This window comes from Rattus norvegicus, chromosome 8 (genome assembly GCF_036323735.1).
Source record: "Rattus norvegicus strain BN/NHsdMcwi chromosome 8, GRCr8, whole genome shotgun sequence".
NCBI classification, from domain to species: Eukaryota; Metazoa; Chordata; class Mammalia; order Rodentia; family Muridae; genus Rattus; species Rattus norvegicus.
In genome coordinates this window covers 53,370,537-53,398,211 of record NC_086026.1, presented here as the reverse complement: position 1 = coordinate 53,398,211, position 27,675 = coordinate 53,370,537, and the positions used below count along the sequence as shown (strand labels likewise).

At 49.1% G+C, this 27,675-nt stretch overlaps 2 protein-coding genes across 5 annotated transcripts in view; one reads left to right on the top strand and one right to left on the bottom strand.

Annotated features, from left to right (window-relative positions):
• The window catches only part of Cbl (Cbl proto-oncogene), an 83,412-nt gene extending 69,856 nt beyond the window's left edge, over positions 1-13,556 (top strand). For 2 of the 3 annotated variants that reach the window (XM_006242965.5, XM_039082332.2), the window contains 5 exons: positions 372-466; positions 2,782-2,922; positions 3,262-3,359; positions 4,145-4,324; positions 5,282-13,554. In XM_006242965.5, the coding sequence (XP_006243027.1) occupies positions 372-466; positions 2,782-2,922; positions 3,262-3,359; positions 4,145-4,324; positions 5,282-5,574 (807 nt within the window). In that variant the 3' untranslated portion in view covers positions 5,575-13,554. Of the gene's footprint in view, positions 1-371; positions 467-2,781; positions 2,923-3,261; positions 3,360-4,144; positions 4,325-5,281 lie in introns of all 3 variants that reach the window. The other variant, NM_001419955.1, reaches the window with a different exon arrangement.
• Positions 13,557-13,804: 248 nt separating this feature from the next.
• Mcam (melanoma cell adhesion molecule) lies at positions 13,805-21,987 on the bottom strand. 2 transcript variants are annotated; one of them, NM_023983.3, is made up of 16 exons: positions 21,903-21,987; positions 20,006-20,136; positions 19,710-19,917; positions 19,549-19,619; positions 19,367-19,454; positions 17,531-17,710; positions 17,287-17,408; positions 17,012-17,174; positions 16,810-16,928; positions 16,590-16,731; positions 16,301-16,422; positions 16,057-16,198; positions 15,869-15,964; positions 15,560-15,707; positions 15,160-15,277; positions 13,805-14,776 (listed from the first exon to the last, which is right to left on the bottom strand). In NM_023983.3, the coding sequence occupies exons 1-16, from the start codon at positions 21,967-21,969 to the stop codon at positions 14,747-14,749; spliced, it is 1,947 nt and encodes a 648-aa protein (NP_076473.2). In that variant the 5' UTR covers positions 21,970-21,987; the 3' UTR covers positions 13,805-14,746. The 2 variants fall into 2 exon arrangements, with proteins under 2 accessions (NP_076473.2, NP_001029181.1); NM_001034009.1 differs by lacking the exon at positions 15,160-15,277.
• Between the last annotated feature and the right edge of the window lie 5,688 nt (positions 21,988-27,675).

Sequence of the window (27,675 nt, the reverse complement as noted above, 5' to 3'; positions counted from 1 at the left end):
TTTTCGGAGCTGGGGACCGAACCCAGGGCCTTGCGGTTGCTAGGCAAGCACTCTACCACTGAGCCAAATCCCCAACCCGGTATCAATTTATTTATGCTAGAAGTGACATTTCTGGGCAACTTACTTCGTCCCATTGTTTTTAGAATTAGAATGAAGAAGGTATTTCCTAGTTTTTCCTTTCTGACTCTCCTACCTGAAATTCTTTCAGAATCCATAAGCAACAATTCTGTCAAAGGTGCTAACCCTTTGAGTTTGAAGTCTGTGCTTATGTTAATATTGAGATTTTTTTTTCCCAGTAAGTTCAGTAAGAGGAGATACTCAGCTGTAGGTGAGAAAGAGAAGTTCTTTTCAGACTTTTTCTTACTTTGCAGACTATGAATAGCAGCCCAGTAGCAGGTCCAGAGAGTGAGCACCCAAAAATCAAGCCTTCCTCATCCGCCAATGCCATTTACTCTCTGGCTGCCAGGTAAGCATGCTACATCTCCGTTTCATTCTGCACAGTGGCTGCTTCTCTGTCTCTGTCTCTGTCTCTTTCTCTCTCTCTCTCTCTCTCTCTCTCTCTCTCTCTCTCTCTCTCTCTCTCTCTCTCATGAGACAAAGTCTTCCTAGGCAGACTATGATGGCCTCAAACACACACTAGGTTTAGAATGGTAAACCTGGTGTGGTTGGTTCATGCCTGTATTCTGCACTAGAGGAGCTGAGACAGTAAAATCACTACAAGTTTACAAGCTAGCAAATCTTTAAACAAACATGGGGGCTAGACAGTGGCTCAGTTGTTCAAATTTTTGCTATTCTTTCAGAGGACTTGAGTTAGACTCCCAGCACCCAAATGGGAGCAGCACAATCATGTATAACTTCCATTCCAGGGATCTAATGCCTCTGGCCCCCATGGGCACCTGCAGTCATGTGTTTCATGGTCTGTTATAACTGCAGTTAATAAAAATCTAAAAACAAAAGCCACCTCACAATTTGTCTTTGGCTTTCTGGGTGCTGTGATTTCTGTATTTTGTCATTTTTTTTCTTTTTATTCTTTTACATGTGTGTAGGTCAAGCTTGCTGAGTCTTATCATTTTTATTAATCTTTTTTAAAGAATCAATTTGGTTTTCTTATGTTTCTATGGCAAATGCCCTTAATCTTAGGACTTGGAAGGCAAGAAGAGCCAGATCTCTAAGTTTGAGGCCAGCCTAATCTACACAGTGAGTTCCAGGACAGCCATGACTACATAGTGAGACCTTGTCTCAAAAACAAACACCAGGGGGTTGGGGATTTAGCTCAGTGGTAGGCAAGCGCAAGGCCCTGGGTTCGGTCCCCAGCTCCGAAAAATAGAAAAGAAAAAAAAAAAAAAAAACAAACACCAGCCTGACCTAAGGAGCTAACTCCAGGAAAGCTGAGGCTACAGAGTTGGCCTTTCTTGGAAAAACCCAACCAACCAACCAAACTTAACAAAAAATGTGTACTGCTTTCGTAATCAGGAAAACATTATGTAAATACAGAGGCAAATAAATGCAAACACTTCTGTTGATTATTTAGAATATGCAAAAATGGTGAAAGAGGAAAGAAAGACAGACGTTCAGGTTTATTCTATGACCTATGAGGCAGGGTAGTTTCTTCCCCCACCCCCCTCCCAGAGCTGAGGACTGAACCCAGGGCCTTGTGCTTGCTAGGCAAGCGCTCTACCACTGAGCTAAATCCCCAACCCCGGCAGGGTAGTTTCTTATACAGTCAGTATTTTGTCTTAGTCTCCTTTCATCTTTTTTTTTTTTTTTCTTCTTTTTTCTTTTTTTCAGAGCTGGGGATCGAACCCAGGGCCTTGCGCTCGCTAGGCAAGCGCTCTACCACTGAGCTAAATCCCCAACCCCTTAGTCTCCTTTCATAAAGTGGGATAACAGGGAAGTTTTTTATTTTAATTTTATGTGGATGACTGTTCTGCCTGAACATATGCCTGTGTGTCATGTGCAGGCAGTGCCTGTGGACCAGAAGAAGTAATCAAATCTCCTGGAAATGGAGTCACAGATGGTTGTGAACTGCTGAGTGGGTGCTGGGAATTGAACCCCAGTCCTGTGGAACAGCAGCCAGTGTTCTTAATCTTAACCACTGAGCCATCTCTCCAGCCCTGCAGGAAGTTGAGAGAGAGTTATGTAGTGTGCACTACAACAGTAAGACCTCTGCAGTAGGGGCCCAGGGACATGGTCAGTCTAGCATGTGCAAGGTCCTGTGTTTGATCCCTGCATTGTCCCCCACCCGCCCAAATAAAATGCATCAAAAGTCAGAGGACTATGATCTACCATAGGATGCTAACAGCCAGATTACTTTTGTCTCTTTACTTTAGATTTTCTGGTAGGAAATGAAGAGAAAAGGCAATTATTCTTTTGACAAACTATAGACTCTGCTATCATCGATAGGTTTTTTATTGGGATTTGCTCAACATTTCTTGCATTCTGTTAGATAGCCACCTACTATTTCCATGGTTGGTTTTTTGGTGGTTTGTTGTTTTTGGTTTTTTGTTTGTTTGTTTGTTTGTTTGTTTTGACCTTGTAAAAGGAGCATTATAAAAACTTACTTGTCAGTTGAGTATACTTGACATTCCCGTTTTAACATTTGGATGAGCTGAAAGGATTTGTAGTTGGTGCTTGTTTTCCTAAATACTTGCCATGGTCTGTGGAAATGATAGTATCCTAGGTGCTACTTATTTTGTTCTGTCAAATTGAGCTGTTTCAGTTCTAAATCTATTTCATAATTGAAAGTTTTCCAACTTAATTTTTCTTCAAAAACTCTTCTAGGCCTCTTCCTGTGCCAAAACTGCCACCTGGGGAGCAAGGGGACAGTGAAGAAGACACGGAATATATGACTCCCACGTCTAGGCCTGTAGGGGTTCAGAAGCCAGAGCCCAAACGGCCTGCAGAGACAGCGCAGAGTTCACGGTACGCTCACAACAACCCCATTTGGAGCCAAGTGTCTTTGCTGTCTTTTACCTGCTTACTTACTAACTGCACGCACCATCACCTTGTCAGAAGTAAAGCAGAGAGGGAAATCTAGACCCCGGCGCGTAGGGTCTAATGGGGATAAGCAGTTATATTGTTTCCACAGTGGCCCCCAGAACACACTCATCTGATCTTGCCATGAGTCAGTCATGGCACTGGTATAAAGAGTGTGTTATTCTGAAAACAAGGTCGCGGAGAGTTAGAGACAGGTTAGTCTTCTTAAATTTGCAAATAACAGAATTTTGTTTGTGAAGACCATTGTACCTCTTTGTGATTCAGAGCCTGTGACTGTGACCAGCAGATTGACAGCTGCACATACGAAGCAATGTATAACATTCAGTCCCAAGCACTCTCCGTAGCAGAGAACAGTGCCTGTGGTAGGTAACCTGTCTTCTACTTAAAAATTGATGTGCCTTATGTGGTAGCACCTGTCTGTAAAATGTCAGTACTTAGGAGTCTAAGGCAAAAGAATTGTAAGTTCGAGCCCAGCCTGGGCTACATAGCTAAGACCCTGTCTGAAGAATAAAAAGAAAGGGAAACCATGGGGTTGCTCTGTAACATTTGGTTGAGATAGTTTAAGCGAAGGAGAAAATTATTCTCAGTACTCTTTGTTAAAAGGTCTTTGATTTGAGGATAAGATGGACCCCACTTGTCTTTTATTTCCTTTTCAGACACTAGTTCCTGGTTTTTTGCTCCTCTCAGGGCTGGAGACAGATATCTGTTCTATGGCCCGGGTCTCAGTCCTAGCAGCTCTCTTGTAGTCCCATTGCACTGATGAATTCTTTTGTGTGTGGGTGATAAATACTCAATCCCCATGTTAAGCAGCTTACCAAAGAGAAGGTTCAAGAAGCTTTCTTTGGCCGAGCTTCTGGAGTGAGACGCACACAGGAGCACAGAGGCTCTAGAATAGCCCTCAAGTCTCTTGCGTCAGCAGCATTAACCGAAGCACGTGACTGTTGATGTGTTCAACAAGAGAGCTGGTCAGATCTGCTCTCTACCACAGGAGAGTTTCCATCCTGACAAAACAGGATGAGTATCTGTTGAATGAAATAAATGGATGTATGTACACATGAATAAATAAATGGGTGCCTTTGGATTGAAGTGTGTTGGAAAATGATGTCAGGAGAGGACAATAACTTATACCATACCAACTTTCTTTAAGGAGAAGGGAATTTGGCCACAGCCCACACCAGTACTGGCCCGGAGGAGTCAGAAAACGAGGATGATGGCTATGATGTACCGAAGCCTCCTGTGCCAGCTGTACTGGCCCGCCGGACCCTGTCTGACATCTCCAATGCCAGCTCCTCCTTTGGCTGGTTATCTTTGGATGGCGAACCCACAAGTGAGTCTCCAAGCTGTCTTGGCTAGTCCTGGATTGTGGTCTGGCCTCTCTGATTTATAACTGAAAGCCATGACTTTCTCTGGTGTCAGTGAATCAGTGAGTAGAGGTGGTGAACTGTGTCCTGTATCTAAACGTTGGGAAGCTGGTTCTAGGCTCCACATTAGGAAGTGAAACTCCGCAGGCGGTGCTTAAACCACAGTTGCACTTGTAGAGGAGGGCAGGGCCTCTAGTTCTGAGTATGTGTAATGTTGGGAATGGGGCTTGATGAATGATGCTATGTTCTTTTTTCTCTAAGCCCTGTCCCACTGGGGAGGAAGTGTGTTGCCCTCCAATACACATTTTATGGGTCTGAGCCAGCCACATTGGTTTCTAGTATCCAGGGCTGCTCTTAAACATGTGGCTGCCTGGTAGGGCAGCAGCCAGAGTAGCTGTCACTTTGGAAATTGAAGACAACTTTCAAAACAGCCGAGGGAAAAGATCTACTGTCTTGTTGCCCATCTAGGTGGTATCCCCATCTAGTCCAGCTTCCTCTCTGCAGTTTAAGCTGTTGTCTCCTTATTTGTAGGAGTAGTTTAATGAGTGTTTGAACCTATTGCTAAGTATAACACCCAGAGTAGGTGTTATATGCTTTTCAAAGTCACAATTGCTGTTAATAGAATGGGTGGATGGCATATTTAGAAAGTCCTTTACTCTGTGATAGGGGTCTAGATCTACAATGCAATTTTTAGGCCAGCAGCAAAGCACTTAACCTTGCAATGTATATAGCCCTGGTTTCAGTTCTAGCACTGCAGGTTGATAAAATCCAGACTTATGCCAGGTGTGGTGGTTCATAGACATAATCTGGGAGTAGGAAGCATGAGCGCAGCGACAGAAAAAGTACACTATTAGCACACTGTTCCCGCTCCTGCTGTTAAATGTGAGCTTCCTAAGATTGCAGATACTTTCTTTCTCTTTTAGACTTCAATGAGGGTTCCCAAGTTCCTGAGCGGCCCCCCAAACCATTCCCTCGGAGAATCAACTCAGAACGAAAAGCAAGTAGCTATCAACAAGGCGGAGGTGCCATGGCTAACCCTGCAGCCGCCGCCCCCTCACCGCAGCTCTCAAGCGAGATTGAACGCCTCATGAGTCAGGGCTATTCCTACCAGGACATTCAGAAAGCGTTGGTCATTGCCCACAACAACATTGAGATGGCCAAAAACATCCTCCGGGAATTCGTTTCTATTTCTTCTCCTGCCCATGTAGCCACCTAGCACATCTCCGTGCCATGGCTTCAGAGGACCCATGAGCCAGGCTCTTACTCAAGGAGCACCTAGGAAAGCAGTGGCTTCTTTTGGGATATCACAGTGAGGTCTTGCCTTTTCTGTGGGGATCGACACATATGGTTCCAAGATTTCAAAGCAGTGGGATGAAAATGGAGCAGCTAATGTGTTTCATTCTTGTATTGGTCTTAAGAGTGTGTTCGTAGTCCTGCAGTCTCCATTAGGAGAGAGTGGGTTTTTATTAAATGGTAACCTACCCGAGGAGCAGCACAGAAAGCAGTAGAAATGCTGTGCTGTAGCCCTAGTTAAAGACATAAGATTTTCCTGCTAAGGGTGTGTGTCTCTGTGTCTGTGTGTCCTGTCATTATAAGATTATCCTGCTGTGTGTGAATCCAGGCAGGGAGTTAGCACAAGAGCTTCAGGAAGGAGACTCTGAAGACTCCCATCTACTGTGGTATTGCACCTAGCCCTGCTGGATATTACAACCTCAGTCCTTCCCGTTGGCTTAGATTATCATGGCTATGGTTTATATTGTTAGAATACCCACTGTCCTTTCCCTTGGAAACTCCTTACTCCACCTCCTCCTCATTGCTGTTCTGTAGGCTTGCTGTGACCAGTCTTACTGAAACCAAGCAGCGTATAGGATGGCCTTTCTACTGTGTGATGGTGTTGGTTTGTTTGGTAGAATAGGTGGGAAGGAAAGTACTGTTCTGTGGTTACAGTTATAATTGATGCTAGCACCTAACACTGGTCACGCCAAAGTGCTGTTTCTATAGGAATATTGAATTTGTATTAAAAAAAGAAAAGTAAGTTTTAATTCTCGTAGTTACCTAGTGACTGGTTTGAGATAGAGGCCTTCATATACATTCCGTGTCCTCCCCAGGAAATAGCCTGTGGAGTCTGTTGCCTTGATGCCAGGTGTGTGTTTCTGATGTAGGTCATGAGTCTGTCTACCTAACAGGAACAGAACATTTGTTTCCACAGTGGCTTTCCAGCCCAAAACCATAGAGCTTTTAGGAAGCGTCCATCATATACTATTTAGATTTACAAGATAAACAGTAAGGACTTATCTGTTTAGTCTCTCTTGCCAGTGGTTAACATCAGCTTAGGGATTTCCCCCTTGAATAGGAGCCAGGTTAGCCTTTCAGAAATGATTTTTTTCTTTGCCCTCTAAGGAATGGAGATAACACCAGTGAGCGCACAGCATTTACTGATGGCTAGCACCTTCTCTAGACTAGTGCACCCAGCGACTTTACTGTTCACGTGCCTAGCTTGTGCTTTGGGTCCTAGATATAATCACTGCGTTATCCATTCACATTATTTAGACATCATTCATTGACATTCTTTAATCAAAGACAATTGGGACGGATGCCGTAGGTTCAGCAAGATCTAGCGTTGTTTTGGAGACCTGTTTCTCAGTCCTTGGAGAGTGACCGCTTGGGTTCATTTTGTTCTCTGACTGGAGTCTTTGCTGCCTTCTCTTGCAGCGTTGCCCTTTCTCATCGGAGCTGGCTTTCACATGAATTCTGTCTGTTCTCTAGGTCCAGAAAAGAAATGACCCACCAAAAATCTTTCCAGTCTTAACATCTTTACAACTCAAATCTTTTGAACTTTTTTTTTTAGTTTCTAGATGTTTCAAGGTCTAGATTTTATCCTCTTGCTGTAGTACTTTATATTGGCTTGGCTTGCTATGGTTACCCAGTGTCTCTACATAGCAATGAGTAGAAAACATAGCTTATCATCCACAAAAAGCTTGTGACATCCAATTTTGCATTCATTTGAGTATTGAAAGTCTAAGCCAGGCTTGGCGGCATCTCAGTACTTGGGGGATGGTGGCAAGATGATCAGGAGTTCAGCACCAGCTCAAAGCTCCTCAAAACCGTGTCTCAAAAATAACGGGTTTAAAGAGATGACTCTTTGCCTAAGAGCAGCTGTTCTCACAGAGGACCTAGGTTTGGTTCCTAAGCACCCATACAAAAACTTTCTCAGATGTATAAGCAACTCACAACATAAGACTCTGATGCCCTCTTCTGTCCTCTATGGGCACCAGCCACATGATGTGCACATATACATGCGCACAGAGCATGAAATAAGTACTTATTAAGAAATTAAAAAATAAAAATTAAAGGCCTTAAAAGAGAACTAGGGAAAAGCCACAGCCTCTAGTCTATCTATATTGGAGTGTCTTCTTTCCTTGTAGATATTGCCCAGAATCTGAAGATCAATCAAGAAAACAAAGCATTTTCCTTTTTTTGAGTGTCCAAGTCTTCTATGGAGGCTAAGGATATAGCTCAGTTGGTAGAGTGCTTGTCTAGCATTCACAAAGCCATGGCTCAGTCCCCACACTACACAGAACAGTGTGCTAAGGCACCTCTGATCCTTAACACTCAAGAGGTGGAGACAGTATCAGAAGCTCAAAGCCACTCTTGCCTACATAGCAAGTTGAAAACTGGCCTGGGCTACATGACACCCTGCCTCCAAAAGAAAACAAAAACCAAACCTGTGGGATTGCTGCTCATGCTGTCTAGGGAACCAGTTTTATCCTCTGCTGAGCACTGTGTGAGCTCTGAATGCGGCATGGGTAGGGTAGGTGGGTATTCAGTCCCTGTAGCAGACAGGCACATCTTGATTGACTTGGGTGTTGGTTTATCAGATGTTATCTGCAGGCATTAAGGTTTGAGGCCACTGCGTGTAAGCCTTTCCTTGGCTCCCAGGACACTGAACCCATACCTGGTATTATTAGGTATCCTTAGGATGGTTTCTTACCACTCATTTTGGATAGTTTCCAAAATTTGAATTTCTTTTTCCAGTGAGGGCAAATATCCTATTTATCATTTTCCATTTGTATGGCAAATTTTAATTCTTTAGCTCTCCCTCTGAGTTTACCTAAAACTGCTTTTTCATAAACAAGCTTTATTTTTGGCAAGCCCATCCATTTTCCCTGCTCTGTGTTACAATTAGGTAAACCACTTTAACGGTTCTCCTTTTTCCTCAACTTCATTAGCTTATTTTATTCAGCACAGGGCCTTGTTCTCCGTGTCTCTGTGGATTGCTTTACGTGCCACCTTATTGACGGGTCACTATCTTGCCAAAACCCCAGGCAAAGCTTTTCTAGTCTAGTCCCAGAACTGGATGTTCTAGCTGTCCTCCCCACTGTCCTTCCAAAGTGAATAGTTTCTAACATGGTTTTAAAAACCTGTGGGTTCTGAAGTATACCTCTTTCTAGTTAACAGAAGGCAGCTCATCATCTCAGCTTTTGCATGTTAATATTTATTTAAGCAGCGAACTGACCTTGGCTGGCCATTTTCCTTGTCCGTCTTTCTCCTCCCAGCCCTCCCACCATACTCTGCCATTTTGTCTTTCTCTTTTAATTCTCAGACATGCCTATCACTGGACCACAATGTGTGGTGGAAATCCTGGCATCGGTCAGCTGGTCTTTGGTCTTTTTTTTTTTTTTTTTAATTCAGGAGGTAGTCTGAGATGGATAGAAGGCACTATTCTTCATATTTAAAATATTTATTTCCTCTGTAGGAAAGTAAGATATGTTTTATGGTTCAAGTAACAAACCTACAAGTTAATTTTTGTAACACAACTTGCTTACAGACCAAACCAGGGACCAGCTGTGTATTCCTTTCATGGCACCATTAACAAGATCTAGTCTTCTGTGAGAGTAGCTAGGACACTAATGCTGGATGTTCTCTTACCTCACATCATGAGAACCAGAGGGCTACTGGCCTTCTCAGACCTTCCTTTTTTTCTGTTGGCCTTTCTGAGTCTGGAACGATCACTCCATTGAATAGAGTATCCAACCAGTGTCCTGGCTACAAATGTCTGAGTGATTCCTGTGTGTTGGGAACGTCAGCCATCTCATCTTTCCTGCCACCATGTGGCAGTTTGCTGGTGCTGGGAGGTTAAGCTTGGGCTACCCTTTCAACTCTTTCGCATTTGACTGTGCATGTGTTTATTCACAGCTCTCTTATGTAGACTTATCTTCCTTACAGAACTGTTCCACTTAAAACTGGTCCAACACTTCCCCACTAGCCCCTGTTGTCTTCCTGTGGCTTTGATAATATTTGGGAGATTCTGTTGTGTATACCTCATTGAGTATCCATTTTTGCTACAAAATTTAGTGCCATCTCTTGAGTGGGTGTCGAGCCCACTGGCTGAGTTGCACAGTAGAGCACTAAATATTTAAGCTGAACTTGCTGTAGTCCCCTTTCCAGTCCAGTGCCTTTCTATCTTTACTGAGCTGCTTCTGTCCCCAGTCCTTGTTGGGAAGATTTTGTTTTACCTTTCTGGGACTGTCACCATCTCCCATACAGTTTGGAGTTTCTTTTTCTATTATTCAGCAATCTGTTTTAGAAGGGGTGAAAGGGTTGGAAAGGGTAAAGACCTAATTCTCAGTCTACTCTTGTAGGAACTGCTCAGGAACTGAGACTGGATTCTGTCCAGAACAGCTTACTAGAAGTACCAGAGCCTCACTGTCAGTGATATCCTCTGGCACTTGAAGTTTCAAAATACAACAGAAGTACTCTAACTTCACAGAGCATCTGAATGCAACTTTGACCTCAGCATACACACACTTTTATATGTGACAAAAAAAGTTCCCTAGTCCTTGAGTTCATGTGATCTTATGATGAATGCAGTTCTTTAGAAAAGCTCGAGAATTTCTAGAAAGACGAGGAGAAAAGTTAACCCTGTTTATTAATTCCATGGGCCAGACTGGACATCATGAGGGAGATGGTCTTGACCTGTATCCCCTGAGGCTATCTGCACACCAACCTGGAAATCATGAAACGAGCCTGTCTTATCAGCTCTTGGGAAGTAGAAGTAAGAGGATTATGAATTTTAGGCCAGCCTTGGATCCGTTACAAGCTGAAGACCAGACTGGATTCTGTGAGTGTCTTGCCTGTCCCTGGAGAATGTTTTCTCTTTTTGTTTCCAGCAGCAGGGGAAGCCACAGCACCATCTGGCACGTGAGTGGAGGTGATCTCGTCACGTGCAGATCACTGATGGAGTGGTTTCACTGCCAGTGGGACTCTTGGCTCTTCCACTGTAGTTTTCTTTAAGTCTGATAGTTTGAAGGTGCAGTCTTTCATGGTGGAGCAATCTCAAGGCAGGAGCATGAGGTAACTACTGGTCACATTGCACCTGCAGTCAAGGGACAGAAGACAGTAATGCACTCCACAAGAATAGTGATTTGAGGGCCATTCCCCACTGAACCTTATAGGAAGAACAGAGAAATTATGCTGAACTGGGAACTTAGAAGAGATATGCAAAAGAACTTCCACAATAGAAATACAGTTGCTGTTCTAGTCATCCCTATTTTTAAGTTAGAGTCACTATCACCTTTGCTGCTGCTTTCCTTCTTAGGAGCCTTGGCACCCAAGGCCACTCTTCCTTGGGTGGCATTTCTTGTCTCCATTCAACCTTTTTGATGTTACTTAGAGTGCAGATCATGGCTTCCACTGTAACTCCTTTTAGACTTGGCTGTCTTCTGGTTTTAGTGCTGAATACAGGTTCATTCTGTGGGCTCTTGAACTGTCTCCTGCATCCCTATCCTCTTTGTCTTCCTGTAGGAGAGCCTACAGTGATGTTAGCTTTACTTTCCTAGGTGCCACTGGGACCTTTGCTAGAATAGGGATATTTTCAGTGTCAAATAGAGCTTGTTCTGTGTGCTTCTTAAATAGGCAAGCTACCTGTATCTTCCCTGTCTGGTTGCTTTTTCTCTAGTCCTGTAACAAGTATGGTGGTTTTGGAAGCTTTTGTTTGTTTTGTTTTAAGTTGGGGAAGTAAAGCTATGCTTCTGCTTGTCTGAATCATTGGAATCCCAACTTAGAGCCTGTCCTGAGTTTTAAGGCATATCAAACATACTACCCTGCTTTTAACTTCTAAATATTCAAGTCATTTGGTATACACAGAAGTAACCTACTAATCCAAAGATACACATTGAGGCACATAGGAAGGGCAAGAGCAGGTCATCAGATTCTGCATTTGATGTCTAGTTCAAACTCCTGAATGAAGAAGCAGAGGGATAGTAGTGCCATGTGCCTTCGTAGTGTCCAGGAAATCTGGGTTGGTTACAGGAGAAAGTACCAGTATTTCTTGGTTCCAGTAAGTAGCACAAGAGTTGAGATGGAGAACTAGGGACAGGGAGAGGCCTGCACATTGTTTTGTGCCTGATGAAGAGCACCATGGGGAGGGCCAGCTGCTGACCAACAGCTGCTTGCAGATCTTGCAGCCTCTTCCCTGTTTTAGTTCTTGAGAAAAATGTGGCTGACCGACCACTCCTTGTGATGTACAGAGCCCCGGCTAAGTGCCAGCCTCAGATCTCCTACCGATCTGGCAGCTGGACAAGTCAGCCAGAGTTCTGATCACCTGGCCCTGCATTCCTGTTTCAGTGCTACAACAGAATGTGAGAGGCAAATCTCCACATTGCCTTGATTTTCCTTTCCTCTAACCCAGAACAGAGGCCAGTGGAGAGGATTGCCCAATGCATGCTGTGCACAACTCATCAGACTCACACTGCCTCACCACATACGCCCTGAAGTGGGGTGTGTGGACTGTGTTACTCCTCCCCACTACCTCTTACCCAGTAGTGGAGAGGGTGGCCTTGTTTTGGCTGTATTTAAGTGGCAAGTGAATCCGGGGCCCTGCACTCTCTCCCCTGCTTTCTGGGCTCATGAGCCTGCCTTGCAGTGCATGAGAGGAGCCACCTCCTGACCTCCTTAGTACCCTTCAGTGGGAAGTCTGACCTCTGCTGAAACATGCTGAGCATGGCAGCTGTGAGGAACCTCCTACATCTGCTTTCTGGCTGTGCTGACTTGGGATTTTTAACCTTATATATCTTTTTCCTTTATTCAAAACAAAACAATTTTTAGCACACTGAAAAAAAAAAAAAGCCAAATGTTTTGTGCCTTTCTAAGGCAGCGCTGTACCCCAGGCTGCATCTTAGGACTTAATATGGAAATACCAGAGTCTGAGCTCCTCTGCCTTGAATATCTTTAGCCCTGGAGTTTTGGGGACAAGGATGATTGGCTGGAAAGGTGGCACACTAGGTGCCTAGAGTCTCCTTTCTCTGCCACGAGGCTTCACTGCAAGAGAGCAGCATTTCATTCCGGCCTCCCGTGGTTGGTTCCAGGCAGCAGTTAGTGCTCAGGTGACTGCCCTGGGTGCCACACTCACCCACCTCCGAGAGCAGTGCCCTGCAGAGCAGAGCTGTAGGGTGGGCTCTTCTGGGAAGAGGAGATGGTTCATTTGTTGTCTTTTTGTTTTGCTGGATCTTGAGCCAGCTTCAACCTCCTGCCTCTCCTTAGACTTGGCTGTCCTTTCAGTTGAAGGCTTCAACCATAAAGCATTAAGTGGCTGGTGCCCATCACAGGGTCAGCTTGCACCCAGGGAGGGGCCACGGCACCCTGAGGCCTGTCAGTCATACTGTCGTAGGTTTCAACCACAAGTTTTTACCCTCCCTTCTCCCTGGTTCTCCCCTGCCTGTGGCTAACAAAGAGTGGGGGTGGAAACAGTTCTTTTTAAGATCTGCCTCATTCGAGATTTTTAAATTCTTGATTTGGGTGGGACAAGAGAGAACTTGATATTTTCCCCAGAATAGAGTCCCAATTTGTATATCAGTGTTAAGAAAACAAAACACACACTTAGGTGAGATTCTCATGGACTATTTTTAAATGTCATTAATATAAGAAAATTTCTATTAGCAGTATTTACACTCTCCTGTAGAAAGCAGGCAGAGGTAAATGCTCCTGCAGAGTAGTGGAGCTTTAAGACTCGTTCTCTTCAGTCCATGTTGTTTTGCCAGTGTACTGATGTGTAGAGGTCTGTTAGACTAATTAGAGGTCTGTTATACTAATGTTATTTATTAATTTTTTTCATTTCCATACAGTTAACTAAAGAGCTTTTTCAAGCACCCATGTCTGTAAAAAAATATTTTTAAATAAAATTTCTTTTGTTGTAGCACACTTGAGTTCTGGCTCATGTGGGGATGGGGGAAGTACACAGGGCAGCTTTGGGCCTGATGGCTGTGATGCAGGTAAATGGGTGTACACAGGCGGGGGCATAGCCACCAGCTAGCATTCAGTAGCTGCCCAGCCATGGATACTCTAGAGGTGCAGGGCAGTGTTCCCGGAGCCTGCCTGTTCTGTGAAGAGACTGTGGTTTGGAACCCCCAGGTCTGTTCATCCATGATGAATGGAAAGCAGCAGCATGCTTTTGGAACAATAACACTTTATTTTCCTAACACACATATAAAAGGAAATAATCTGCAAATTTACAGACAAAACCATATATATACATATATAGGTGCACACACACACACACACACACACTCTCTCTCTCTCTCTCTCTCTCTCTCTCTCTCTCTCTCTCTCTCACAGATACATACCTCACAAGCTCTTGCCAGGTCAGCCTTTCATCTAAGCACCATTCTCCCACTTGGGCTCTCTTAGGACCTGGGCCCCAGAGCTCACATGTAAAAATTTGGTACTAACATACCATAACCCATGAACAGTAGACCTCTCTGTTCTGTCTCTTGTCTTTCCATTCCCATTACCCACTAAGGAAATGCAGGAAGCTTGGGCTCAGTAGCCTTCAAAAAACACCAAAACAACGACAAAAATCAGAAACAGTGCCCAGCTTCCTTACTCAGGGATGTATCTGAGGACTCACGCCACCTCCTGACTTCTGCCCAAAGGGAAAGCGTTCCAAATGAGGCCCTGAATGAGTTGCAGGCGATTCTCGTAAGGAACCAATGTGAACAGGATAATGTGACCATGTGCCCCGGTCCTGTATCATGTGACACAGCTGTCAGGAAGACAGACTGTGAGGGGAGAGAGAGGCAAGCCCACACAGCTTAAGGCCAGGGGCAGGGGTGGGTGGGTGGGGGGATTTGCCACCACTGGCTGTGTAAGGGAGGAACAAAAGCCCTGGGAGACAGGCCCCTTGGGATAAGCATAACTCAGTGGACACAGAGGAGGTCTTGGTCTCTAAAACCAGGCCTCCGTGGCCAAGTGAGGTCTTCCAGGTGACTCTTGTTGCAGCTCTCTGGACCTGGTCTACAGGGCAGTTGAGTAAGGATCTTCCCCGCTGTCCCTCTGGAGGCTTTAGCTTGGGGTGAAGACTGAGCAGGGAGCCCAAAACATTGGTGAACCGGCTAATGCCTCAGATCGATGTATTTCTCTCCCTGAAAATGGGTAGAGAGAAGTAATCAGAACATGGCGAGCCAGCAAGGTTTACAGCATGAGCTCCAAAGGGAGAGACTGAAGCAAAAGCAGAGAATGGCAGCATCCTTAAGGCAAGCAGCAGAAGTGAAGGGGACAGGAAAAGATTGAAGTCCCCCCAACTAAGTCTACTTTAGCAAGTGGGTGGGGCATTGCCTTTCTCTAGGGTCCCTCTACCATTTGCCTCATCCTATCAGTAATGTTAAGGCAAGATAGGCCTGCTCCCCATCTCCAACCGAGGACAAAGGACAGAAAGAGTTAGTGTTCAGGAACAAGTGCCATTAGCCCACTACCCCCAATTCCTGAAAAGGGGGATCAGGCCCTGGCCTCAGGAACTGCCTCCTACCTGGTCTCCTGGAGCCCTCTTGTCACCGTTGCTGCCCTGAAGGAGAGCCATCTCTTCTGGGAGCTTATCTGACTTAACTTCAACTACAAATTCACTCTTACGAGTCGGGGGCAGCGTGCTGGGTGGGAGGAGGGAGGTGAGAGGTTGGCAACTTGGGGACAAGGGGAGGGAAGGGCCTTTTGGGATGGATACTCTGGTGCTTTGGGGCCAGCCCAGGAAGGGAGAATTGGAGGTGACGGTGTGGTTGGTGGCGGTTGGGTAGTGGACAGTAAAATCGGGTCCAGTTTCTGCTCTCAAAGGGTAAGCGGGCACTGGGTAAGCAGGGGAGAGGTCCCTTATGAGGCAGGAAGCTGGGCAGCCAAAAATGGGGGAGGGAACAAGGGCCATAAACCCGGCTTACATCTCCTGTTTTCCTGAGCGTCCACAAGGCAGTTTGCCCTTCTTGTAGAAGTAATAGAGGGTAGCGCCCAGTACAGCAAGCACCAGCGTACATACTATCACAGCCACGATGACCACACCTTTGCTCTCCTGCTGTGGCAGCTTTTTCTCTGTCACACAAAGACACTTCTAGTCATTCCCTGCCCCAGGCTGCCACACTGCTGTCGCTGCCCCACCCTATCCAGCCCAGGGGGACAGATGGGCAGTTACCTTTCTCAGTGAGGGAGAATGGGCCCCATGGTGCAGGCCTGTTCTGCCAGGCCCAGTTTACCTGTGGAGGTGCTGTTGGCTCTGCTGTGAGGACTGACTGTGGGGGTGCTGAGGCCAGTGGTTTGGCTGGAGTCAGGTGTGAGGGTGGTTAAAGTGACTAGGAGGCAGAAGGAGGGGGGTTAGTAGCACACGTTAATGCCCATGCCTTGGGCATGCCCCTACCATCCTCTGCAGGGAACTAGCTCTCACCGAGCTTCAGAATGATGACCGTGGTGTTTGAGCCCAGGGAGTTGGAGGCTGTACATTCTGCACCGGTCTCCAGAAGCTCTGGGGTCACAAGGACATTCAAGGTGCTCACTACTGTCTGAGGATCTGGGTTCCATTCAGTTGCCTAGAAGTAGATGGGCAGCTCAGGGGGCGGGAGCATCTCCGGTCATGGCCTCGAGGCCTAGACAGGGATTAAGAGAATGGGAGGAAAAAATAGGCTGCTCACCGAGCCATTGATATTCCAGGAGATGGTGGGCTGAGGATGGCCTGAAGCCTCACAAGACAGATTCAGCATTGCATTCTCTTGCGCCCACACCTTCCTCTCCTTTGCTGCCATCCACGGGGACCCTTGGGGGCAAGGAAGGGTTAGATCCCCAAATAATCTGCTCCCACTCCCCACCACAGATCCCTCAGGGCAAGCAGGCTTTTTTTTTTGGGGGGGGGTGTCTCCCAACAGCTCAAGAGCACGAAATTCAGGATTCAGGGTAACCTGGTCACTGTACAAAGGGCCTCACCAAAAATGCCCACGCTGACCCGCCGTGTGCGATTCAAGCCAGGAACGCTGGGGACAGATGCCACACAGAGATATCTTCCCCCTGCTTCCCTTTTCACGTTGTTTAGCTGAAGGATGGGCCCCTTTCCCAGAAGCTGGCCTGTCTAGGGGTGAGAGGTGGGTCAGGCGGTCTGAAAAGGAACAAGCTCTCATCTTCCCCAGTCCCAAAGGCATCTGGGTACCTTGTCTCTCAGCCACTCAAACTCAAGGTCCTGGTTACTCTCTGCCTTACAGGTCAGTGTGAGGCTATCACCTTCCTGGACTTCAGGGGCAGTTGGATCCACTTGAACATCAGACACATCTGGAGGCATAGCAAAAAATGTCAGGCAGGCCAGGAGCCAGTTCCCTCTTTCCCCAGACTGAACCTCCATCCCAGAGCCTCACAGTTCACCAGCAGCTCCAGGGGGTCACTCGACAGCATAACTGTAGTTTCCAAGTCTAGGCTCTGACATTGGTAGACCCCACTGTGGTGCTTCTGGGCGGGCTCCAAGGACAGGAGACCGTTTTCATCGGTGCTTTCCTCTTCCATCTCCTCAGTGCTGGGGTTCTGGGGGAGCACGAAGGGGTGAGGGGGAGCTGATACCCCTCAAGCTACTGTTTCTACCTCTTTGCCCATGTCCTTAGGCCCCTCCATGCACCCAGCACAGAGGGCTCTGTACCTTCTTGTTGATAGTGAAGTGGGGTTGAGGGTTGCCGTCAGTCAGACACCTGATCTTCACATGGTCCCCTTCCTTCAGCAGTCCCACGGGTTCTACCTCCACCCACACTTTTTCTGCAGGGTCTGTTTGGGCAAAGAGGAAGGCTCTCAGTCCAAGAGGTGGCCCAGGAGTTCTCAGCAGATCCCTCCCACCCACCCACCCACCCCTAAAACCCAGAGGAGCAAGTGATCGAGTCAGCACTCACATAAGACAGGGACAGTGACCTCCTTAGATTCCTTCATGCGGTTCCCACTGGGCAGCCGGTAGCTGAGTTCACAGTAAAACTGGGCATCTTTGTCCTCCTTGACTAGCCGTGCACTTAGAACACTCTTCAAGGTGTACAAGCCACTGGACTCCACGGTCTGTGACGACTGGATATGAACGCCTGGGCAGGAGGAGGAAGCAAGGCCTGGCCTCAGCACCTCACGCTTCCCCTGGGGACTGGCAGGGAGATATCGAAAGGAGAGGCCCATGGACAAACACAAACTGGCGACCCTTTAGCCCAGAGCTTTTATTGCTTGGTCTTTACCCTAGGAAGGCGTTTACACCTTCGCATATAGACAAGGATGGTGCCAGGAATACCCCAGAGACGAAGAAAAACGGAGTTAAGGGAAAGGCCGAATGGTAGAGCATTGTTCTTTCTTCTCCCCCCCCCCCCCCCCCCCCGGAGCTGGGGACCGAACCCAGGGCCTTGCGCTCGCTAGGCAAGCGCTCTACCGCTGAGCTAAATCCCCAACCCCGAACATTGTTCTTAATGTGGGAATGGCATTAGGTTCAATCCCCAGAATCGAAAACGAAAACCCCAAAATGATGAAACACTGAGACATTAAACGCTAGCAGAAGAGTGGAAACAGCCACGCCATACACAATGTGAGGATGGGCAGCAAGGTGAGTCTATCTGAAGACTGACCTGGAAAGGTTACACAAACGGATGTGTGCCAGCATTACCACTGAGGTCAGGGCTTCTCGGCTCAGCACTATTGATGTTTTGGGGCAGAATTAATCCTTTGTGGTGGGGCTCATCCTGTGCATTGTAGGACGCTGAGCTGTAGTTTTAACCTCTACCTATCAGATGCCAATAGCAGACTCCCTGTTTGTGACAACCACTAATGCCCACAGACACTGCCAAGGATCCCCCAGACTGGTGTGTATGCACAAGTTAAAGACAGTAAAAAGGAAGCCTTGCTTGAGCCAGGGACAGGTACATTCGTGGAATCCCAGCACTTAAGTGACAGGCGGAAGATCAGCAGTTAAAACTCAGTGAGCTGCTTAAGTTGCTGTCTCAAAACACCGCATACAGCCCTCTACACTGCTACAACATTTGTTTACGTGATAGGCACAGAATGAAGGAAAGTAACAGTTGATAGCACAAGTTATTTCTGGGAGAGGCATGGACCAGAAAGAAATTCCTAGGGTTTTTTTTTTTTTGTTTTGTTTTGTTTTGTTTTTTTGTAGTCTAAATTCTTATTCTAAAAAATTTTGTAGGGTTGGGGATTTAGCTCAGTGGTAGAACACAAGGTCCTGGGTTCGGTCCCCAGCTCCGAAAAAAAAGAAAAAAAATTTTTTTGTAGCCAGGCCTTTAATCTCAGTGACCAAGAGACAGAGTCAGGTGGATCTCTGTGAGTGCAAGGCCAGCCTGGTCTACAGAGCATGTTCCAGAACAGCCAGGGCTACACAGAGAAACCCTGTCTGGAAAACCAAATTTAAAAAAAAAATTCAAAAATTTGTAACAGTTCTTTTTATGCATACGAATGTTTTGCCTGCGTGTGTATGAACATCGAGTGCATGTCTTCTGTCCTTGGAGGTCAGAAAAAGGCATCAACTTCCCCTGCACGTGGAGCTGTGGGCCGTCATGTGGGTGTTGGGTACTGACCTGGGCCCTCCGCAAAAGCAACCAGTGCTCTTAACTGAGCCAACTTCTCCAGCCTACAGCCTGAATTACTCAACATCGCCTGTATGGTTCTGTTTGCTTGTTTTGGTAAAAGCTTTAAAAGAACGTGCTAGATGGTCCTCCTGAGCCTTCTCAGTAAGGGCTACTCACGGTTCTCCTCCTCTTGCAAGGGCCGGCCATTCTTGTACCAGATGACTTGAGGAATGGGGTAGCCATTCCTCCCCACACAGGTAGCAACCTAAGGAGGACAAGGGCGGGAGTCTCCTTGCTTCTGACAGGCCCCTGCCCCTGCTTAGCCCCTGCCCACCATCCCTTGACCGAGTGCCTGTCACCTCCTTAAGCTCTTGTATGTCCACGTGGATGCCCAGCACGTTGGCTTGGATAGTTGGCTCCTCTGGAGCCTCTGCAGTGGAAGGGATGAACAGAGTCATGGAAACCCATCTTTACAACATGGTCCACACTACCCTCAAGGCAGGAATGGGGGGGCACTCACTGTAGACTTGCAGCTGAACATAGTGATCCTGGGGCCGTGGCTGCTTGCTCTTACACAGGAACATCCGATCATCATGGGGAGTGACTTGACTCAGGGCCAGAGTAGCTCCTGGGCCGTGGAGGCTGAGGCGGTGTTCATATTCCCCAGGTTCACTCTGGCCCTTGCCCTGGTGCACACGGAAAATGGGTATCTGCCTCTCCTTGTGAATCTGAGGGCAAGGAGAGGAGAGATGAGCTACCTACCCAAGAGACAGTTGCTTCGCACAGACTGCTGCCCTCCACCGTCCAAGCACTCACCAAAAACCATTCCACTTGGCTGAAGTTGCCTGAGGGATGTGCGGGGCCACACTTCAGAAGGGCCGTGTTGCCCACTTCTACCTCCACCGGGTCCGGCGTGGGTGTGGGCTGCTTTTCCTCTCCTGGCACACCTGGGGAAGAGGAAGGCCATGCCCAGGCAGCTTTGTCAGCTCCAGCTGCTCTGTCGGTCCCCTCCCCTCTCCAGGCTCACTGCAGCTGTTCCACTGTAAGGGTCTGGAGAGGGCCCTTCCTCTCCTTACCCTCAACTTCACCATGCCCACACCCCCAACCTGGGTCAGACCTCTCCCAGCGGAATACGGAGTGGAACACAGACAGCATGACTGTGTCTATCTTAGAAGAAGCTGGAAGAGAGACAGATAAGAGGGACATGGGCTCTGGGCCAAGATGAAGGCCCCTTTGCTCCTGGGCCCCTTCCTAGTCCTGGTGAGCTCAGACTACGGGAATGCAAGGCATGTGCCAGGCTGGGGCACACAGGCCCCTTTGTGTGCCCCCCCTCCAGGAAGACGTCACTGTTCTACCCTCTGTCCCCCAAATCCTCTGGAAGACACAGTGAGCCAACTCTAGCCAGAGGCTACAATTTATGCTCCCAAAGCAGCATGTCAAGAAACACTGCAACACAATCTGAAGACCCCATCCAAGTCTACAGGGGTCAGAATCTCCCTCAGGGGTTAGGTCAAAAACCAGAGAGTGGGCAGGAGTGACGTCAGTGGTGCCAGCATGCTGCCAGCCCTTTGAGGAGGTGATGTCACTAAACACAATCTGGCTGGACACTGGGATATCTGGACTGTGTGACTTCCAGACTGGAGAGAAGGTAGAGAACAGTCTTCTACCTAGAGCAGGAACCTTGGATCTCTGTTTTCTAAGAGCCGGAAGAGCAGGGCAGAGTGAGGCTGGGTTTTCTGTGCTATGGTTGCATAGCTGGGTTTAGCCCTTTCCCCAGAAACAAGGTTAGTCTGGGAGACACTAGACTGGAGTACCCCAGGGACGTAGTTGGCACTGGGCAAGAGGCCAGCGAAGTGGGTAATGCCCAGCCCTCCCCTTCCCCAGCCTGACCAGTGGCTGGGACAGAACGGGATAAAGAGCCAAGAATAACACACGACACCGCTGCGTGCCATGCAAGGGAAGCCCAGACCCAGGAGCGCCTGTCTACTAGACAGGCTTAAAGAAAAGCTCCAAGGTGCCAGGCTCTCTCCACCTGACTCTAGTACACCACATAAGCTGTTACTATTGTAGAACTTTTCCATCGGTCGTCTTTCCGCTATGATCCCGTCAAATCCGGAGACGCGAGGAGACCCACACCACCCGCTGTCCTTGCCAACGCCCAGCCCCAGTAGGAGCTGCCTCCTCCCTCCTCCCTCGCTCACCTCCAAACTGGCGTGAGGCCCAGGCGGAGGGGGAGGGGTCGGCAGCCCCCTCCAGCAAGGGAAACTGCCTTTTCCAGCAACAGGAGGGCGCGGGTTGCACCGGTTAGGGATGCGCCCGGGCCGCGCCTCTCTGCCCGGGCTCCAGCACCCAGCATCCAACACCCAGGGCGAGCACCTGCGGGAGGCCTGGTCCAGCGTCCCGCAGAAGCTCGGCCCCACCCCTTCCCGCTCGCTGCAGCAGCAACCCGACCAAGTCCGTTCCCAGAATACTCTAAAACCTAGGCTGCAAACCCGCAGCAAAGAAGTTGCACGCACGCGGAGCGCCTGGGAATCGGGGACTCTGTTAAGAAGGAGCGCCCGCTGGGGTGCAGAACCCTGGCTCTGCGTTGCTACCAGCTCTGATCTCCGGTACACTCGGGTGGCACACTCCGACTCCGTCGAAGACATCTCCCAACTCCCAACGCCTGGGCCCTGCGGGTCCCCCAAAGCCCCCCTCAACACAAAGAACTCACCCGTGGCGCTGCGACAGCAGCAGCAGGCAGCGAATAAGAAGGCGCAGACCAGCCTGGGCAGCCCCATGCTTCCCCGACGGAGGCGAGAGCCAAGTGAAGAACTCGCCGCTGTCGGGGGCTGACGTCAGGGGGGCGGGGGAGGGGACCCGGGGCGCCGCCCGGCCCCGCCCCACGCAGCCCCCCGCCCCCTCCCCGCGCCCTAGGGGGCGGGCCCCCGGCGCGCCGGCTGGGAGCTGCTGCTCCCCGATCCAGGCCTAGAGGCTAACTCCCGCTTCCTGGCTTGGAAAGGTTGAAGAAGCAATGACAGGTGTCCTGGGGCTCGAATGACTGGCCGAGGCGGCAGAAGCTGGCCGGGTCGTCGTAGAGCTCTCTAGAACGCAGTAGCAGCGCTCACTCAGGTTTGGCCACTACTAGCGGGTGTAGCCCTGGGGACCCTTTAGCAGAGAAGCAACAGAGTGGTGTCCCTGATGGGGGACTCTCAATCAGGTTCCTCTGCCCTGCTGTGGAGGCATGGAGCTGACCCGGTCGCCTTCTGGAATGACCGATTCACTGCGGCGGCTGCCGGCTTGGCACTGCTCCAGAGTCTTCGCTGCCCTGGCAGCCTTGGAGGAAGAACTCTGCCAGGTCCCACAGACCTAGGGGTGCCTGCAAGGGAGCAGGAGAGTTGGTGATGGTGCCTTTTCGGTTATCTTTTCATATTCGAGTTCCTGCAAATTCCTCTTACACTAGAGGAGGGAGGAAGGGGTCTGAATGCACAAGCCCATGGTCCAGACAATTCTGTCCCAATCCTTTTTGTCTTCCGGTCTCTGTCTCAGTTTCCCCTCACCTGAATGAGGAAATGTTAATACTAACGAATGTAGGAGTCTCCAGCTTGACTACCAGAAACCTATTGCTCTTCTTAATGCTCGAAAGCTGCGGGCTGGAGAGATGGCTCAGCGGTTAAGAGCACCTGACTGCTCTTCCAGAGGTCATGAGTTCAATTCCCAGCAACCACATGGTGGCTCACAACCATCTGTAAAGAGATCCGATGCCCTCTGTATCTGAAGACAGCTACAGTGTACTTATATATAATAAAAAAAAAAAATGCTCGAAAGCTGCCCTCTCCACAACCCTGCACTGCACTACCCCTCATGGGGTGGTCATGATTCAGTGTCTGGAGGAGTCAGACATATATGCATCAACTGCCTCAGGTTACTGATAACATGTCTCCTACACGACAAGGTCCCAGGAGCCCTAGCCTCCTTCCTTTCTAAATCCCAACTTCTCCCTGGGTCTTGTGGACTCTTAGACTCAAAAAGACTTCTAGTGCCAGAGCTTCAGGAAAGGTTTCACATCTGCTGGGACTTTCCCCAGGGGAGGGGTCTGAACTTAGGGTAGTGGTCTGTCACCCTCAGGGAACCTTTCTGCTGAGGGAGAAGGGTTGAGGCAGCAAACCAGAGATGGCCAGGTGATTTGAAAGGATGCTCTGGGCTGTGTTCTGATGACTCAGATGACTGGCAAATCACATCAACCTCACCATTCCGCTCTCACTGACCCTCCTCCCTGTCCATTAGCTTCCAGACAGAGCCCTGCCATGCCTACTGGCCACTGGCTTAGGCTCTGGATGGGAGAGAGCCCTGCCTCCTCTGCCCACCAGAGTAAACTGAGGAGCACTGGCTCCTGGCCCAGAGCCAAATAGGAAGATAAGCATGCTCTCTGCAGAACGGCTAAAGGCAGGGAAGTGCTGCCCCGCCCCCCCGCCCCCCCCCCCCCGCCCCTGTTCTTCATTTAACACCATTAACTTATCATCCTTTTCTCCGGCAGTCTGAAAACAACACCGGTGAACCACCAAGGACAGTCGGTTCTGAATTCTTCCTCTAAGACGGATGCCAGGTGGCGGTTGAAGGAGTCGTTTCTGCAGTGAAAGGGAAATAAGATTACAGCCCAGGATGACATCCCATCCTTCCTGATGCACATAACTAAAGCAAACAAACAGACCGTGCTTTAAGACGTGTGGCCCCTGTGGCCAGATTACATAGTAGCTTGGGTTCTGAGAGTTCGGTGGCCCAGAGCAAGCTCTTTGTCATTTGTTTCTGTGCCGCCTCCTTTCCTGTTAGGGTTCTGAAGACCCCCACTGGTGTCTTACCATTTGAAAAAAGAGCTCTGAAGACCATACAGGGGGAGGCATCCCTTCCCCTGGATTCTGCACTAACCTGAGGACCGGAAGCCTATGGTGGAATCTCCCCTAAGTTCCTGGAATGGTGACGATGCCTAGCGTGTTCCTGCCCTTTCATCCCTGTTCCATATCGAGTACACAAAACACTTTCTCAGCAGACTTTGCTGCTACGAAGAAGGTCCTCTATCCTAAGCTGAGAACTTTAGGCTTTCCCATGTTTCTGTGTCAGTATCTATTAGCTTATTAGGAAAATCAACAGGAAGAAAAACCTGAAACCAGCACACCCAGGTGCCAGGTAGACAGCGTTAGCTAACTGGTCGATACCTGAACTGCAGTCTCGGCTACTCCCAGACTCGGAGCCTGAGTTCAAGAGTGATTTGGGCAATGTTGGGAGAACACACCTTCAATCCACAAGACATTTACTTAATACTTACGCTGCCTTACAAGGACCTAGCTAATGGAGCCTAATATGATAACTAAACTTAAAAAAGAATTCTTTTGGGTTGGGGATTTAGCTCAGTGGTAGAGCACTTGCCTAGGAAGCACAAGGCCCTGGGTTCAATCCTCAGCTCCGGGAAAAAAAAAAAGACAAAATAAAGAAGAATTCTTTAAAAAATAGAGCAGAAGGAGTAGGAGGAAGAAGAGGAGGAGGAGGAGGAAGAGGAAGAAGCAGCACGTAGCCTCTGGCTGGTAGGGAAAGATAGATGAGGGAACACTCAGCTTAGGGATGGTTTATGAAGGAGACATTTTGAAAATACAAACCAAAGGTGGGCTAGGACCATGGAGAGCCTGGAAGGGCCATGAACCAGAACAGAGAGCAGAGAGCACAGTATGGATGGAGTGGGTGGGTGGAGGGCCTTCAGCCCATCTAAGACAGACACCAGAGAACAGAATGCCACCCTCATGAGGACTTCTGTTAAGCCAGGAGTGAAACCAGCCTGTGAGAGAAGAACTGGGAGGTGAGAGGCGGTATACTGCAGCTAGGCACACCGAGGCTTGATGGGGAGTGGGCATCACGGTCCTATCAGCTACAGCCTCCAGTGTGGCTGGGGCTTTCTATTCCTTATTAAAGTGGGGGAGAGTAGAGTTGGAGGTAAAAAGACAAAGATACCCTCCCCCCTCCCTTTGCTGGGAAGGATGGGCTGGGCGGAGGAAGGAAATGGTTATAGATGTGCTAGCAGCTGTGATGAGGAGATGGGGGTGAGCAGCAGTCTTGGCATCTGTAGAAGCTGAGGGGCCAGGGTCTCCACCTCCTCAGTCCCCCCACACACATCCATGCCCAGAAAACAGGACCCAGGAGGGATAGCGGGAGACTTTGAAGAGTAGGGAGATCTGTTCTGGGAGGAGACTGCGCAGAGTGAAAACCAGGGTGCGTGAGGAGGGTCAATTGCTCCGAGAACACCAAGCCAGGAAACCGGATACTAGGGGGTGGGTGGAAGATGTTTAGGAAGAAATTGAATGGAGGGAAGCAGGCCCTACTCCATCCGGACACGAAGTCTCACTCATGTCCTTCGCACCTGACCCAGGGCAGGAGGAAGGAGGTGCACACTGTAACGGGGTGCACACCAGCAGCAACATGGAAGAGGGGGGAGGGTGGTTTTCTGGGGGGGATGGGAGGAGCTATTTTTAAACTTGGAAAAACCGTGAGTTCATCTCCACCCTGGAGGCGGCAAAGGCCCTATTGTGCAGGGGTCAGAGACGGGGGAGCCAGAGAAGGGGGTGGGGGGTTAGTGACACAAAGGGGAGGATTATGTTGGAGTAGGGTGGGGGAGGGGCGTCGGCGTCACAGCTGGCCTACTGAACCTTAGGGTTGCATCAGACTTGGGCTAGGGTGGGGACTTCCACAGCATAAACCATAAACCCCCCGCTGTTGGGGCGCTGGGGTCTGCAGCATCCGGTGGTTCATGCTGAGGAGGGGGCTGGATGGTGGGATTCCCACTGCCTGGCTTTCCCACGTACTGCTGGGTCTGTTCCCAGGCTCCCAACATTCCAGGACTCCCCTGGGAACTTCAGGCCTCTTCCCTTGCCCCTTTCTTGCTGTAGAGTTGGGATGTGGGGAAGCGAATGCGAACGAATCAGGATTTTACTAGGGACTATGAACCCTTAAAGCCAATAAGGCAGCAGTGGTGAGGTATGTTGACCGAGGTCATGGCCGTTCTCTCCTGCTCCCAGCCCTTGTGTGAATATTTAGACAATAGACGGGCCCTCCTGTCCCTTCTGAGCCTGGGCGTCTCTCCTTGTGGAAAGTCCAGGGGCCTACTTCGCAGCGCCCAGGGTCTCTAGTCTCACAGAAGCAGCCGAGGTGGGAAGGCACTGCAGCAGCCCGAAGCTCCTAGGTCCTGCCCAGGGGATGCCGAGGGGAGGCGGGGCATCCGGCCGTCCTCACCAACCCAAACATTACCAAAAATGCTCAGGCGGCTCAGTCGAGTTGGGAGGGGGACCATGGGACTCTCCGGAAACTTCGAATCCGGTCTCTGAGTCTTTCCCAGCGTGGCCCTCGGCGGTGATTCAGTCGGTCCTGTCACTCCTCTGAAAGGGCGGGGGCGGATCCCGGGGGAGAACGGGGACGCGGTGCGACTGTGCCCTAGGGTCCAGGGTCGAGTGGCGGGATTATGCCAAAGCACCCTGTCCCAGCGGCCGGCGCCCTGCGCAATGAGCTGCGCTGTGCGGAGGCAAATGCAGTCGTCGGTGGAGTACTGGATCTGAGGCCTCTGGATTCACACCCCCATCCCGCTTCCCGGTCCCCAGCATAAATCTGGGGGAAGAAGGATGTCGGGGCCCAGGCCGGATGCTGGAAGCTCATACCTACCCTTCCCCTGGGGAGTTTCACATCCGCTCTCCCAAATACCACCACCCAGGGGGAGGAATGTCCCCAGAGGTCTGCTTAAATTTGACTTAGCGTTGTCCCGGAGGCAGACAAGCTGGTCCACAGTTGGGGTTGTGGGAAATCCGGGACAAGTCATATTCTAGATCTACTGGCCCCTGTGTTCTCGGAAGGACAAGCGTACACCCTCAGTCCTTAAGGCTGTCAACCAGTTTCCAGAAAGGGACATGACAGGGATGGAATCTTAAGGTAGTTGACTTGAGAATGAAGGAGATGGTCAAGGCTAACCGGCTGCCTTCCCAGACTCCATACCTTGACAGTGAGAATTTTGGTTTAAAAAAGAGCCCACAGAAATATAAGAATACGTTTTCGTTTTAATCCCAGATATGGGTTATGGGGCTGCTTCAGATTATCCACAGCAGCTGACTATGATTTGTCTCCAGCTCTAGCAGGGGCGTGATTCTGTCAACAGCAGATAGTTTCTGGGGACTTTTCTCTGACTTTTCTTTTTTTTTTTTTTGGAGCTGAGGACCGAACCCAGGACCTTGTGCTTGCTAGGCAAGTGCTCTACCACTGAGCGAAATCCCCAACCCCTTCTGGGGACTTTTCAAAGGGTATATAAATCCTAGAGTCCAGAGAGACGGGGTGCGCTGGTGGTTGGTGGTTGGTTGCTGTTGGTTATGGTTTAAGTAGTCTGGTGCAAAGAAAAAGAAGATACTAGATATCCTGACTCCAAAGATCAAAGTCTCCTCAAGGAACTCCGCCCCTGGTCAGCAGGAAAAAAGTGTCCCCCT